General features: G+C 46.2%; 1 protein-coding gene across 1 annotated transcript; it reads right to left on the bottom strand.

Annotated features, from left to right (window-relative positions):
• Positions 1-3,056: 3,056 nt before the first annotated feature.
• LOC119293604 lies at positions 3,057-3,534 on the bottom strand (the record flags this gene model as incomplete). Its single annotated transcript, XM_037572017.1, has 1 exon — positions 3,057-3,534. A coding segment is annotated over one exon (348 nt), but the record flags the coding sequence as incomplete, so codon positions are not given.
• Between the last annotated feature and the right edge of the window lie 13,693 nt (positions 3,535-17,227).

Here is a 17,227-nt window from a genome sequence, read left to right as displayed (position 1 = left end):
ATCGATACGTTCGAGACGTATCAGCAGATAAGGAAGGTGGTTTGGTGTAGTGTATGATTTTTTTATATGGCTTTTTGCTTGTTGAATGTGCATTCTTACTTTTGTAATATTGGAAAGCAGTTCAGGTGCCAAAAGTGTTCTTGAACCTCATAAGTGGGTAAATGTAATGCACATAGAAAATAAAGGTTATCTGCGTGGATAGGGCAATTGAAAATTGATACATGATTTTTCCTTTGTCTTGGATATGTAAATGCCCGAGCTTGCATATTTTAGCACTTAAAGCAAAACCATGTCTTTTTTAGGTGCTATTTGCTTTTTGTAAAGATACTTGTCTGCATAGGAAAGAGCCAAAAATTTACATGTGTTATTTATTTTCTAATTTCAGCACCTCATCATATTTAATCTGAATCTTTCTTGAGAGTGATTTTATTCCTCTCCCATATATATAGCTTTTTCCTTAGGATTTATATACACTAGCTAGGTAAATATTTTTGATTCGGAAATTTAAACTTGATTTCTCTAGGATGTGCTATCTATGTACTAGTATTCTTGGGTGGTTGTGCTTTATTTATATATGTGACATTATTTTCCTTACCATGGTTTATTTTTGAGCATTATCGTGATATATATTGAATAACATATTATGAGCGGACTTCAACTTTTTTCGAGAAAGGGCGCTTTATTACTTAAAAGATTTAAGCATTACACACGGCCTCTGCATTACTAAGTACTGAATTTAGGAGGACCAATCTTCCACCTAGAGAGACATCAGTTTACCTTTCCAACTACTAAGTCTTTTTTGCAGTCTCTCCTCGACGTGTTTCCATTCAGCATTTGTGAGTCTCCGATAATGTATCGCTATCCCCAAATATGTGATCGGAAACTGGCCCAACCTGCATCCAAACAGTTCAGCATACAGGCGGGCCTCGTCTTGAGCCTCGCCAAAGCAAAACAATTCACTTTTATGAAAATTGACCTTAAGACACGAGAGTTGGTCGAATGATGATAGAATTAGTTTCAGATTTCTCGCTTTCTCGAGGTCATGATCCACGAAAATAATCATATCATCGGCATATTGAAGTATAGAGAGACCACCATCAACTAGATGATTTACTACCCCTTCAATTTGGCCATCAACCTTGGCACGCTCAATCATGATCGCAAGCATATCCGCCCTATATTGAATAGCATGGGCGATACCGAGTCACCTTGTCTTAAACCCTTCTTCGTTTGAAAATAGTGTCCAATGTCATCATTGACCTTAATGGCAACACTACCTCCAGAAACGAAGCTATGGATCATAGCGCGCCACTCTGCAGAAAATCCTTTCATTCTGAGAGTCTATTAAAGAAAGGGCCACTTGACTTTGCCATAAGCCTTTTCAAAGTCTATTTTGAGAACCACCCCATTCAACCTTTTTCAGTATAATTCATGGACAGTATAATTCATGGACTGTTTCATGAAGGATAACAACACCATCAAGGATGTGTCCGCCTAGCTTGCATAGAAGATGTAACTGATAGACCACCACAAGAATTCTTAGGACAGCAAAGCGCGCATATACCTCTAGTATATGTGGAGGGAAATATATTTAGTGCACGGGTGCTTGTGGTGCTACCGGTACACCGGACGCCGTAGCGCATTTTAAAATATCAAAAATTTGGAAAAAAAATCTAGCACATGGACATAACATTAATGTATATTGTCACAAAATTTTAAATAAAAAATTGAAACATTGCACAAGCATGTAGACCGAAGAAGGTTACTGCCATGCCCGCCGCACCTATTGCAGTTGATAGGCGACAATGGATTCCTCCTGAGCAAGGTTTTGCCAAGATAAAGGTTGATGGGCTGTGGACCGGAATACTAATGACGGATCTTTTGTCGCAGTTTGCAGGGATGATTCAAGCACATACTTAAGAGCCCCCGCTTTCAAATGTTTGGGGATCTCAGACCCGACAATTCTTGAAGCTTTGGCTTGCTGTGAAGCCTTATCGCTTGCCCTGGATCTCTCCCTTTCACATGTGATCATAGCTTCGGATTACAAAGTTTATGGTGGATGACTTGAAGGAAGGCATGGGAGGCAAATATGAAAAGCATTATCAAGCAGATTACAACAACATCAAGGCAATTTGAAAGATGCTCCTTCATCTTCGAAGTACGTGATACCAATATTGAGGCACATAGCCTCGCTAAGCACGCTTCATATGTATGTGCCTCCTTAATCCTCCAGACATAAATTGTATCCCTGTGAACCTTGTTTATGATCAATAATAAAGAGTGTGGTTAGACTCAAAAAATCGTTCATTGGCCTGTTACAAGCCGGGTATGAAAATCATGTATATTCAAGCGACTACACAGGTATAACTGGCTTCGCCACTGCTTAGAAGGCTGGTCATAGTAGAGAGTAACTTATACTGGCGTCATGCATATGGCACTAGTCTAAGTTACTATTTTTATAGTGCAAAGTATCGTAGTAATAGTGTCATAGATGACTTCATTTATTACCTTGTAGACACATTTTCTTCTGGAAAAGTTATTATATTACAACAACATATCGATATTCATTAAATACTTGCCGTATAAGCAAACTTGCATTGAGATTTGTTATGTTACTAGCTAAGTTACTCTCGCGATGACTAGCCGAATGTGGATGTGACCTTTGCAAAGTATAACCCTTAGAGTAATACTAGACACACGGATATATAATTACGGATTCCACGGATTGTGATTAGCTGGCATCTTTTAGTTGGAGATTAAGGAGGAGACGAGTCCACCCCCTGAATATTTTTTTGGGTGGGTGGGTGGGAGGGGTTAGTTAGCGTGAAAACCGCCGTTAGATGCTCATAATTGCCCGTATGTCTAGGATTAGCGCCAATGGATACCAGATGGTTAAAAAGACAGTGTGGATATATGTCGCACAGTCGTTCTGGCAACACAGGCGATCTGCAAGTCCGAAGAGCATGCTTACGATCTGGCGAAGGCCACTCTTTTGTAGCTTGGGATCGGTAGCTATGCTTTGCTATCAAGCGATCGAGCAGGAAGGTTAACAACGATTTGAGCACACACCCGTGAAATAAATCTGAACGGCAAAAGTTACATGCAGTGATAACCGTTGTTATTTTCGCAATAATAATCGAAGAGATGGAGGAGTTTTGCATGCGCGTGGTACACAAACAGCAGAGATCAGCCTCGCTTGACGGGGTCGAAGTTGGAGACGGCGACGACGGCGCCGATGATGCCGAGGAGCACGACCCCGCCGGAGCCGATACTGAGCTGGAAGTTCTTGAGCGACGGCGAAAGCCCGGGGCCAGCGGCCTCCGCGACCTCCGGCAGCACAAGCGCGGCCGCCATGGCCGCGGCGGTCAGCCCGGCCGCGGCCTTCTCTTTCACCGACTGCTGCCCCGACGGATGGACGACGCACGTCCTCGCCCGCGGCGAGCAGGGTCGCAGCGAAGCGCCGAGGCCGAGGCCGAGCGGCCTCCCAAGGCCACCTGCGACGGACAGAGAGGCCGCGACAAGGCCGAGCGGCGGTCATTTTTCTTTTTTAATATATAGTGCGCGTGTAGTGGTTTGTTACGTGTGCCTGCCTGCCTACAAGAGCTTCTTACCGTGAGAAAGATAGGAGGCCGGAGAGGGGTGGGTGTGGATATCGGGTTCCATGTTAGCAAATTAGTCTCACCTGGGAGGTCCCTCTCGCACCAAATGGCGAAGCAGGATAGGCTTATCTTCTCAAGAGAGTTTGCTGCCTCTTGGCCGTGCTTATTGTTTTTGGGCTGTAGTATTGTCTAAGTATTTTCTCAAATGTGCACGAGTGTGCGCACTATATATTAAAAAAGAAAAATGGTGAGAGCCCCTTCACGTTGGGTGTTCCACAATGTTACATGAAATCTAACTCCACTACAAAGAAAAACTACACTACACTACTCTCTCATGCTCTCCCACCTAGCCACAGCCCTAAAAAGAGCTTCCACGTCTTCCTTTATAAGTCCCCCAGCCTTCCAAGCCCGACCTTCCCTTACAATTGTTTATAGCAAGACTCGCAAGGATGTCGTGGCACCATAAAAAACAATGGCATTCCGGTGCTTCCATAGCTCCCATAAGACAAGGAAGATGATCGTCCTCATTCTTTTCATGCTCTGGCTTGTGTCGTTCTTCTCCGCACACGACTCCACCAATGTTGTTTCGCTTGTCGGCACCCATCCCGGCTTGTTCAAAGCCGCACAAACAACAGTTCAAACCTCCCTTGCCATGACGCAGTTCAGCAGAATATGCCCAATGGTCTCCTCGTGCTGGGCGCAGAAAGGGCAAGCGTCATGGTGATCGAGGCCATGGTGGGCCAGCCGGTCCGCCGTCCAACATCTACACTGAACTGCAAGCCAGGTGAAGAATCAACAGCGAAATGGAGCCCTGGATGACCACGTGAAGACGGCAGCCGGTGAGACTTCTCGGCCCCAAAACTTAGCCTGATAAGCAGATCTGCATGAGTACTTACCATCCAATTCCCAGGCCCAACTAATCACATCGATGGCCTCCGGAGTCAGAGTCACCCGAGTGACATGCGCCCGTAGCTGCAGGTATTCCTGCAATGCCTTTGTAGAAAGTTCAAGGTCGACGTCCCTAGCCCATCCAGTGGATGCCAGGGCCTACTGCATCATCCTAGAGCGCTTGACATGTCACGCCCAATATGCGACTCTATCCTAAAGGAACTCGAAGGTCCCACCAAGGATAGAAGCGCATATTGAAGACGCTTTTGCAAGGTGGATATCATTACATCATACCATTACATAATAGTTGGGGATACATACAAGAGGCAAACAATGCCACATGAATACAACATCACAATACATAAGAGCAACATCCGACTACGGATGAAACACAAACAGAAACTCAAACAACATCCACCCTGCTAGCCCAGGCTGCCGACCTGGAACCTATCCCCTGATCGAAGAAGAAGCAGAAGAAGAACTCCAAAACAAGCAAGCATCGCTCTCGCGTCATGATCATCGCATAACCTGCACCTGCAACTGTTGTTGTAGTAATCTGTGAGCCACGAGGACTCAACAATCCCATTACCATGGGTATCAAGACTAGCAAAGCTTAAAGGGTATGAAATGGATAAGTGGTGAGGCTGTAGCAGCGACTAAGCATATATGGTGGCTAATATACGCAAGTAAGAGCGAGAAGAGAAGGAACGCATCGGTCGAGAACCTAGAAGTGATCAAGAAGTGATCCTGAAACTACTTACGCTCATTCATAACCCAAACCGTGTTCACTTCCCGGACTGCGCCGAGAAGAGACCATCACGGCTATACACACGGTTGATGCGTTTTAATTGAGTCAAGTGTTAAGTTTCCTACAATCGGATATTAACAAATTCCCATCTGCCACATAACCACGGGCACGGCTCTTGAAAGTTTATACCCTGCAGGGGTGTCCCAACTTAGCCCATCACAAGCTCTCACGGTCAACGAAGGATATTCCTTCTCCCAGGAAGACCCGATCAGTCTCGGAATCCCGGTTATAAGACATTTCGACAATGGTAAAACAAGACCAGCAAAGCCGCCTGATGTGCCGACAAATCCCAATAGGAGTCGCATGTACCTCGTTCTCAGGGCACATTGGATAAGTCAAGCTACGAGTAAAACCAGACCTCAAGTTTCCTCGAGGTGGCCCCGCAGGTTGCTCGGTTCGGACCAACACTCAAAGAGCACTGGCCCCGGGGGGGGGGGGGTGAGGGAGTCCTAGTAGGCGGTATCCGGACATCCGGACTATATAATTTGGCCGGACTGTTTAACCGTGAAGATACAAGATTCAAGACTTCGTCCCGTGTCCGGATGGGACTCTCCTTTGCGTGGAAGACAAGCTTGGCGATCCGGATATTTGATCTCCTTCTTTGTAACCGACTCTGTGTAATCCTAGCCCCCTCCGGTGTCTATATAAACCGGAGGGTTTAGTCTGTAGGACAAGGACAATCATAATCATCATAGGCTAGCTTCTAGGGTTTAGCCTCTACGATCTTGTGGTAGATCTACTCTTGTAATACTCATATCATCAAGATCAATCAAGCAGGGAGTAGGGTTTTACCTCCATCGAGAGGGCCCGAACCTAGGGAAAACATCGTGTCCCCTGCCTCCTATTACCATTAGCCTTAGACGCACAGTTCGGGACCCCCTACCCGAGATCCGCCGGTTTTGACACTGACATTGGTGCTTTCATTGAGAGTTCCTCTGTGTCGTCGCTGCAAGGCTCGATGGCTCCTTCAATCATCAACAACAACGCAGTCCAGGGTAAGACCCCCCCCCCCGGACAGATCTTCGTGTTCGGCGGCTTCGCACTGCGGGCCAATTCGCTTGGCCATCTGGAGCAGATCGACAGCTATGCCCCTGGCCATCAGGTCAGGTTCAGAAACTTAAACTACACGTCCAACATCCGCGGAGACTTGATGTTCGATGGATTTGGGCCTACACCAGGAGCGCCAAACAGTCACGGCGAGCATGGCTTAGACCTGTTGTCAGACAATACTCAGGATATCGCACCTGCAATAGCTCCGAACCTAAATCCGGGGCAGATCGCGTCGTCCGAGGACGGGTGGATGGACCCCGTCCCGGAGGCCGCACACTCATCGGCGGTAGAGCCGATCACAGCCTCCACCCCCAAGGAAGTCTGTGTCATCGGACCCCCGGACTTGTGTCCGGCCGCAGGTCCCAGACCGCGCACCCCCGAGCCCGCCAAATCCGGTTGGGCTCCGGTAATGGAGTTCACTACTGCGGATATCTTCCAGCACTCACCCTTCGGCGACATGCTGAATTCATTAAAGTCTCTCTCTTTGTCAGGAGACTCTTGGCCGAACTATGTCCGGCTCGAGTGGGAAGCAGGCGACGAGGGAATTCGTTCCCCACCCACCACCCACTTCATTGACACTGTTGATGATTTGACCGACGTGCTTGACTTCGACTCTGAAGACATCGACGGTGTGGACGACGATGCAGGAGAAGAACAGGAACCACCGCCCACGGGGCGCTGGACAGCCACCTCCTCGTATGATATATATATATGGTGGACACTCCCAAAGAAACCAATGGCAATGAGGCAATGGAGGATAGCCCCTCAAGGAAGAAGGCAAAGCATGGGCGTCATCGGCGCCGCTCCAAGCCCCACCACAGCAGTACCAGCACTGGAGACGAAAACAATCCGAATGGTGCCGAAGATGAATACAATCCCGATCAGCCTGCCGTCGAGCAGGCCAGACAGGAAGATGGGCAGATTAGCCCAGATGAACAGGCGATGAACGGATACTCGAAGGAGGACAACCACATGCCTCCCTTCGAAGACAAGGTGAGCCTCTGCGAAGATGAATTCAGTGTGCCTGAGGATCCCGTAGAGCAGGTTCGCTTCCAGCGATGGCTTATGGCCACTGCAAGAAGCCTGAAGAAGAAGCAGCAGCAGCTCCAAGTTGACCAAGATCTGCTCACAGATAGATGGACTAAGGTCCTGGCAGCCGAGGAATACAGACTCGACCGCCCCACCAAAGGGTACACAAAGCACAATTTGCTACCTCAACCTGAGAAGGAGGTTCTAAAACCCACACCCCGACGCCAATACATCACGGTCCAGGGCAATACGCATGAAACGCGAGGTAGCATCCATAAACCTCGACGCAACAGACATAAGCGTCACAAAAATAATGATGACGACCAAGACAAGGGAGTTGGCACCGGATTCCGCGACCCCCAGTCCGGTCAGCGGAAAGAGAACAACTCAGGCCCATCCGGCCCGAGCAGCATACTCGACCAACCATGTCAAATCTATGGTACCCCTAGAATGGTGGCCAATCATACCAATAGAGAATGCCGGATCCTCAAAACAAAATGGCCGGTCGTGCGTGGAAACAATGAAAAGAGGTCTCAAATGATGAAGAGCCCAGACCACCAAAAATTGCGAGGTCAAAGGAAAATCCTCCGCAAACCAACAAGGGAACTAATGTGTACCCCTCGGGATGCCGACTCAACAATACAAGTCACCCCACGGTACAAAAATACGGCCGGTCATCTACGATCACATAGACCATTCGGACAATATCAACCATAGCAATTGCACTTACCATCAACCCAATAGTTTGTGGGTTCCACCTTACATGAGCCCCTATGGGCATAAACAGCGGCCCAAACTTGCTACGCCAGGACATAATTTACCAGATAGGTATTGACCGCTCGAGGATCAACCATCAATAACATCTTCTAAAAGATGCCGTTCCAGGTGCAAAGGCCAAGTTTTACAGGCCCACCACCCTGGAGGTTGTCTTCGGATCACCAAACAAACACTATGTCGAAGAATAAGTCTTCGGCATTGTCCCCTTATACAGTAACTACCATATACTACCGGGACGAACCGCGTTGGCTCGACTCAACGTGGTACCATATCAGGCCAAACCCACATGGCATGGTCACAATTATGGGCAAGGCCGAACTCCACCCCGAGAATGGAAAGTATACCGCCGCTGAGATAGCGAGTTGTGCCCATTTATCGAACTTCGATTCGACAACCAATCCCCCAGACACCAACAGAGGAGTCCGAGCTACTTTACGGCATGATAGCCTGGCTCGACCAGGCTCCGATCAGGCACCCGCGGTTCAACCACCCTATGACATGCAACTGCCTCTAAGCATTCTTTCTTTACAGGCTCACTTTTGCGCAGAACAGGACTGGCAACATGGAATCAGCTCGGACGCACAAGGCGGGAACACACAAGTATCCCCCAAGGAGATAGTCCGGATACACTTCGGATCCGCACACAGCCTCCCCCCGTCCAGCCACGATAGGTTCCGCCAGCATACCTCTTTTCATAACATAAACCGTACCCACACGCATAGACGTGTCACTCCACTACAACACGTAGACTTAAATAACACTTGCCGGCCGTCATTCCTCATTGACGCCTTTTTCGTCATAACGTCACCCACACATAGTGTCATGCCCCATTATGCCAGTGGCTTCATTGTACTCATAATATGGCAACAAAGTCCGGCCACCTTTTCGGTCGCTCGGCACCCCGAACTTATATCACTACATGCATCAGCTCCGAATCATGTCTTGGGTCATTAGTTGGGTTTGCCTGGCTCCCATGTTTTGGTACCTTACGTTCCGCTCTATCGGCTAAGGTAGCGCTGGGGGAACTACTGCGATTGTGTCCCGGTTCTTCCGGACGAGCACCTCAGTAGAGAAAGCCAAAAACTGACTGTGATGATACGGCAAGAGCTGGTCAGCTGTTCGAGAGGTTGTAAAATCTTTAAGGATTTATTCCTCATAATGCCATAACAAATGCAGACTGTGACGGATCGGTCTTCCGATCAGGCGCTGATAGAGCCCCTCGTACGGTCTTCCGAACACCAGGGGCTACGCCTACCATACTCGAATTACTATGGCTAAGTGAGAGTGATAAAGCCCTATAGTCTGATTGCCTAGTTTGTGGTGATGAACACCTCCTTCAAGGACCCAAAAAATGGGATAAAGAGTGTTCAGGTATGTCCCGAACACCCCCGTTCTTTCTACGTGGGGGCAGAAGCCGACGACTGGCCAACTCTCAGGATTTATATATACTAAACGACCGCACAGGAAGAAAAAACTTTCATATAACAGGCAATAAATAATAATAGTGCGAGTTCCCGCATTACAAAGGACAGCACGACTGCCTTCAGGGAAATATAGTGTCTTCGGTACACTGTTCCGTCACAAGGCGGGCTCCTTTCAGGACACCCTCATAATATAATTCGGGCTTGCGATGCTCCTTACCCTCCGGTGGTCCCTCAGTCATCAACTTTTCAGCATCAAGCTTCCCCCAGTGCACCTTCGCATGGGCAAATGCCATGCGGGCACCTTCTATACAGACCGACCGCTTAATGACTTCAAGCCGAGGGCAAGCACCAACAATCCGCTTCACGAGTCCAAAGTAACTGCTTGGAATTGGCTCAGCGGGCCACAGCCGGACAACTAAGTCCTTCATGGCTAGTTCGGCCGCCTGGTGTAGTTCCACCAGCTGCTTCAGCTGATCGACAAAGGGCACCGGATAATTCGGCGCCAAACGCTTCGACCGGAAATGCTTCTCCGCAGACTTCTTCTCTTCAACCCGGTAGAATTGGGCAGCATCAGATATGCCGTGGGGCAGGTCCGCAAACGCTCCTGGAGAAACAAGAATTCAGTTTTCACTTAGAGTTTCTCCTATTACTATATAAAAATCGCTTTGAGGAAAAAGCCTTACCATCCTCAATCCTCCTTGCCTCCTGAATGTCCTTTAGAGCACCTAGGGCTTCCTCCCGAGCATCATTTGCGGCTTCGCGAGCTTGGGCGAGTTCGGATTCTTTCCATGCCAGACTCTACTCCAAGGTCTCACTTTTGTACACGGCCTCCTGGATCTCTCGTTCAGCTTCAATGACCACACGTCGCCGCACACTCCGAGTCGCCGCTTCCGTGCATGGCCTCGCCTCCGCCTCTATCACGCGTTGCAGCAGCAAGCCGCCGCCTGCCTTGAGCTGTCGGACTCCGCCTTCGAGTCGCCTCTTCTCCGACCCGCTCCATCCCGGCCTTGCTCTGGTCCGCCCCCGCCGTCTGGGTGGTGCTCCCACGCGCCCACCTCTTTGGCGTGCAGCCCCCTCCCCTATGTTGCGTCGCCCCGGCCGGCCTCCCGCACCCTGCTACGGCCTCCCGCTTACCTCCAGCACAGCGTACCACGTCGTGCTACCCCGGCCTTATGCGTCGCTTCGCCTCCAGCCCTCGGGCGCCCGGCTCCCCCCGCTCCAGTAGCCAGCTCTGGCCAAGTGCTCAAGGAAAAGAAAAATAAGTGGTGAGCCAGCTGGAAAAAAAGTCGTGAGCCAGCTGAAAAAAGGGGGATGATGCAAACAACTGCTCGATAGCCACCTCATCGACGACTCGTCCGTTGCTCAAGCTAGCTACTCCCAAAACTCCGCGATTACGTTGTGTAGGGTGGACCGACCCTGCACCTCAGGCCGGCTGGTTCAAGTCCTGTCAGCCGTCCAGCTACCCAACAAAATCATCAGGTGATATCCTTCCTATGTATTTTATCCGTGTGTATACTAATTCATCCAGGAGCAAGTACTCTGACCTGCAATCTCTTTAACGCAAGAAAAGTATCTACTACAAAGGTGACCGTCATGTGATGGAGTTTGTTGAATGACATATACCGAGGATATACAACAAGCATTGTGAAGATCATCAATTCACCACATCGCCTCCAGCTTCAAACAAATTCCAGCGTTTCGCTGTCAACTATGTGCTAGTTTATGCCACAGCCAAGTATGAAGAATCTCAAAGACAACTCCTCGAGTCATCTTTAGACTTGGGGGCTATACAGACATGACTCATCAGATTTGGCCGGTTTTCACAAATTCAAGAACCCCGTGTCGTTGCAGGAAAGACAACCCGGACTTGGGGGCAGCTACCAAATTGGTAAAAATTAAAGGTTGCCTAAGAGAACTTGCTGCCACGATGTGCAGTTCAAACATAGGTATCCTACCGTATTGGCGAGAATTAAAGGTTGCCAAAGAGAACAAGCTGCCATGATGCGCAGTTCAAACATAGGTATCCTGCCTTATTGGCAAAAAAAATAAGGTTACCAAACAAGACTAGTGTTGGTGCAATGATAGGCCCCTCATGTTTTTGGAGTTTGTTGACATAAATACTATGGGACTTATGTGTTTGCTAGTGCACACAGAGTAACAGGCCCCTGGAGTTTCGAGGAGTTTGATGCAAACGACGAAGATAATCTCCCTACGCATCAGTGAAGGTTATCACCGAAGATAAAGCTAACAAGAGTGACCCCTAAAAATTGCTAAGGTTTAAGAAATTGGTTCGGTGCAAGTTTGAAGCAAATGACTGCGTTCGAGGAAGAATGAAGACGAGATGAAGACGTAGCATTCATTTCATTCTCCTTGTTCTTTCATTGAGTCATAGGACCACCATACTATTAAGAGGGGTGTAGCGTTCGAAGGTTTGGTTCTCAGATGCTAAACCCAAATCCTATGAAAGCTGTGAGATAAATCACTTTGAGCTCCGAGCAAATACTTGCCAGCAAGAGAGTGTGATCTTCTTCGCTATGAGAGATTTGACTCAGACCGAGGAGTTAGCATTACTTGTTCCTTAAGTAATGTTACCATTGCTCCGAAATCTGACCGTTGTGAACATGTCGGTTGGCCATTTGCTGGACCACATGTCCAAAATGGTCATTTCCCATCTAGGAAGGTTGCGGCTATAAATAGGCACCCTGCACCGGCTTTGTCCGGTGGCTGCTCCATTTGATTCTGAGAAGATTGTTGAGCAACCCACTCTCTGAGTGATTTGAGTTTAAAATCCATCAAGAGAAAAACCCTAGAGCCGAAGAATTAGATAGTGGTTCAGCATCACTGGAATCTAAGTTTAGTATGCTCCGCCTATTACTCTTGAGAGCTGCAAACTCTCTAGACGGTTAGGTGTCTATTTCTTCAGAGACCAAGAGTGATTGTGGTTCTCGAAGAAGAAGTCTGTAAAGGTTAGGAGATCACCTTCAAGTATCTACCACGAGTGATCAGCATTGGTTGACGAATTGATTGTCGAGGAGAATAGGGTGAAGAGAGTTTATCTTCTGTGTTAAGTCACAACCTCTCCAACCAGATGTAGTCCTTGTGCGGCAGGACGAACTAGTCCAACAAATACTGTGTCGCCATCGAGCATCTTCGGTTAACTTTGTCACTTCTATTTACATTCGATGCATTTCATTCGTGTGATTTACTTTGATGCATGCTTTAGTTTCCCTTCGGCACTCTGTTGTAGTCCTTTCTAGTTTGTTTCCATTTATTCCACCACTGGGTTATGAGAGATTTAAGTTTTCCAAAGAAAATTTAGAACTCCCATTCACCCCCCTAGTAGACATACTTTGTTCCTACAATTGGTATCAGAGAAAGGTACTCCTTGACTCTGCTCATTTTAGTCTAACAACTTTGGAGTTTAATTATTTCTTCAGTAAATTAGAAGCCACATCTCAATATTCCCATATTCGATGGGACGGAATATCCCTTCTGGAAAGAGAAGGTGAAGATCCGTCTTCGAGCAATAGATGGTGATATGTGGAATGTGGTGCACTTCAGGTTCACGGTCGTTATTCCTCAAGCTCCTACCAATGAAGAAAAGAAGCTCATTCAACTGGATGCTTAAGCCAAAGATGAAATTGGTGGTCATCTCTCTCGGGCACAATTTCTTTGATATTGCCAGTGTGAAATTGCCAAGGATCTTTGGGATGTCCTCGAAAAGATAAATGAAGGAGTTTCAACTCAGAAAGAAGCTTAAATTGATACTCTTGGAGCGAAGTTCAATCGCTTCAAGCACATTGGAAATGAGAGCTATCAGCAAACCTTCGACCGCCTCATTGACATAGCAAATGAACTTCAAGGATTCAACACCAAAGATATCACTGACCATGAAGTTGTGAAGAAACTGCTTCGATCTCTTGACACTTGCTTTGACACGCTCGTTTTGATGATTCGGGAGCGTCCTAATTTCAAAGACCTCAATTCTGCTGATGTCATGGAAAGACTGAACAGTCACGAGGAACAAGAAGAAGAGAAGAGAGATCTATATGGCTCAACTCAACGCAAAAATCATGCCCTCAAGGCTGTGGCTGATGCCTCCTCAGATGGAAATGCCGAATAAGATTTAGATGATCCAAAACAACTCAGCAAAGATCTCGCACTGATCACAAAATGATTCCAACGTTTCCACAAGATCAGAAAAGATGTTCAAGCAACCCTGTTAGTTCAAAGTCTTCAAAACCTGCCGGAGAATATACATGTTTCATGTGCAAAAAGCCTGGACACTTCATTTCGAACTGCCCTCTCTAGGAAGCTGAAATCCATGCTAGTGGGGAATATGATTCGGGCAACTATCGAAACGAAAGCAAGAGAAAGAACTACGACTCTGATGATGAGAATAAAACAAAGAAGTTCTTCAAGAAGAAGGACAACTCTGCCTCAAATTCTTAGTCAAGATCTTCATCAAAGAATCCTTCCAAGTCCTCCAACCACAAGAACACTTCTTGCAAGGCCAAGGCATACATCGTCCAGGAGATGGATTCTGAAGAAGAAGTATTGTCTGCCTCCAAAGAATAAAATGAGTCAGATGAGGACTCCAACTCTGGCATGGCTGGCTTAGCATGTGCCTCTTCTCCTGCAATGAATTTCTTCGGGAACCCGTCAAGCGATGATGTAAGTCCTGCCTTCTGCTTCATGGCCAAGGCTTCGAAATAAAAGGTATCCTCCAAACATCACAAGGTTCACTCTAGTGATCAATATTCTTCTGATGAGGATGACCATGCTAAGTTGATCAAAATTGCCAACATACAACAAAACTCTCTTGAGAAACTTGAGAAAACCCTCAAGAAGTCTGAAGGGTTGTTGGTTGAGGAGATGGAGAAAAATCTGTCATTGGCCGAAGAGTATTCCACTCTCAAGTCACGAATGGATGAAATCTCAACTCGTCATGATTTTCTCTCTATAGACCACGAAAGATTGACCTACGATTACCTAAAAAGGAAACAGGAACTCGAGGCACTGAGAGAGGCTCCTAAGGATTTGATGAGAGAAAATTCTCTTCTCACCCAACAACTCAAGGATAAACCTAAGGTGTTTGTGCCACCATGTTTAAAGTGCCTTGAACGAAACAATGCTGAATCAAATGTTGAATCATCTATGAGTGCTAACCCCTCAGTCGAGGAAAATAGTTCTATTTCTAATGAAAATGCTAGGGTGAAGGATCTTCTTCATACATGAATGTTCAGATCTCTCAAAGGACACCAAACCCTTTTGCGACAGGAATCCATTCTTCACAAAAATCCTAGAAAGGAAGGTATAGGTTTTGAAAGGAAACTGAATTAAAATGGCACTTACTAGGAACCACATCAATATACTCAACTGTGTGGGTTCCTACAAAGAGCAAAACTCTCAATCCAGCATTACTTTTGGGATACAACTCTCCCATTCTTGAATATCCTGATGATGATTCCCTGGACAATTATAAATTGTTCAAGGATCAACATGGTGAGACTGTTCCTCTCTATGTTGGACCAAACAACAGAAATGGCCCCCAAAGAAAGCCATTTGTGTACCTAAGAAAATTGTTGATGATCTGATTGTTTCTACTCGACTAACCATGTAGGCACAAAAAATTAGACAAAATGAATATATACATACTAGATACAATCACTATGCTCATGCATCTGGAAAGAATTTTAATGCTTACTCTTTCAATTATACTCGCTCCTCATCGAGTAACAACTATGCTTATCGAAAGAAATCATATCCTTGTCGTTCATTTGTTTCGAAACCACCTGCAAAGATGTGGGTGGTTAAGAAATCCTAATTCTTCTGCAGGACTATGTCTCCGAGTGCACTGAATTGATTATGGACAGTGGATGCACTAGTCATATGACCGGAGACAAGTCGTTATCAGTCGACCCCAACTTAACTGCTTCTCCTTTGAAGTATATCACTTTTGGCACAACAACAAGGGAAAGGTAATTTGGCTAGGTAAAATTTCTATCTCCAAGGACAAGTCTATCGATGATGTGCAACTTGTTCAATCCCTTGGATTGAATCTTATGTCAGTTGGCACGTTATGTGATATAGGCATGCTACTTTTATTCTCTATATCCAAATGCATTGTCTTCTTGGCCTCTGACAATTCTTTCATCTTTGAGGGAATTAGAAAGGTTGATCTTTACATTGTGGATTTCTCTAAGGGTCCCTCAGTCCAAACTTGTTTTCTTGCAAAAGAAAACGAAGGATGGCTGTGGCACCGAAGACTTTGTCATGCAAGTATGAGAAATTTGCAGACTCTGGTGAATAAAAATCATCTTCGTCGGATTCCTGATGTAAATTTTGACAAGAATCGTCTCTGTGCTGCTTGTGAAGCTAGTAAATTGGCTAAGAAGCATCAATCATCCAAGACAGTCATGACCACCACAAGACCTTTGGAAATTCTTCATATGGATTTATTCGGTCCTCAAAATTGCGGAAGCTTCGGTGGCAGTCACTATGGTATGATAATTGTTGATGATTTCTCGAAGACAAGACTTGTACTCAATATATTTTCAGAAGCTTCGCTAAGAAGGCCCAGAATGAATATGACATGCGAATTAAGCATGTTAGAAGTGACAATGGAACTGAGTTAAAAAATGCTCACATTGCTGAATTTCTCGATGATCATGGTATCACTCATGAGTTCTCTGCTGCATACACTCCCCAACAGAATGAGTTGTTGAACGAAAGAACATAGCTCTCATTGAACTGGCAAGAACTATGCTCAGAGAGTACAAAAGTCCCATTCGCTTCTGGGCTGATGCCATTAACAATGCTTGTCATGTTATCAATCATGTTTATCTTCACAAGTTCCTTAAGAAAACTTCATATGAGCTTATCACTGGAAAGAAACCAAACGTTTCTTGTCTACATGTTTTTGGTTCACCTTGTTACATTCTTGATATGAATCATTCCTCCAAGTTTGCACCTAAGGATCATGAAGGTTTTCTTCTCGGTTCTGGCTCAAACTTGCATACGTATCAAGTCTATAACTCTCACCACATGAAAGATATGGAAACGGTAAATGTGCGGTTTGATGAATCTAAGGACTCTCCAAAGGAGCACCTGCCAAATGTAATAGATGAACTACTGATATCGGATGCTATTCGGCAAATGGCCATTGGGAGCATCAAACCTGTTGAAGGAAATGCGCATGAATCCTCAGATGATGATGCTCCTATGACTCGAAGCAGAACTCGTCAAGCCACTACTTAAGCAAATGCTCCTCCGAATGGAAAAGGCAATCAAAATCCAAATGCCGACCAAAATGGCAATGTTTAAGGAAATGATGACACAAATGCTGATGCTGATGATAATGACCATCATGAAGAAGTTTCTCATCCTTGTGTGGCAAATCGAGTTGATCCTTCACTAATTCGTGGTGAAATTGAGAATCTAGGTTATCAACCCACAAGTCGATCTCGCACTCGTTTAGCTAACTATTGTGGCAGTTTCTCCTTTATCTCATTGGAGAACCTACCAAGTATGAAGAAGCCATGAATGATCCATGAATACCATGCAAGAGGAGTTGGTGCAATTCGAATTGAATGATGTTTGGGAACTGGTCGACAAACCGAATCCCAAGAAGCACGATATCATCGACACAA

Source organism: Triticum dicoccoides, chromosome 4B (assembly GCF_002162155.2).
Source record: "Triticum dicoccoides isolate Atlit2015 ecotype Zavitan chromosome 4B, WEW_v2.0, whole genome shotgun sequence".
Lineage (NCBI taxonomy): Eukaryota > Viridiplantae > Streptophyta > Magnoliopsida > Poales > Poaceae > Triticum > Triticum dicoccoides.
Note: the sequence above shows the minus strand (reverse complement) of the source record. Positions and strands in the feature narration are given on the sequence as shown.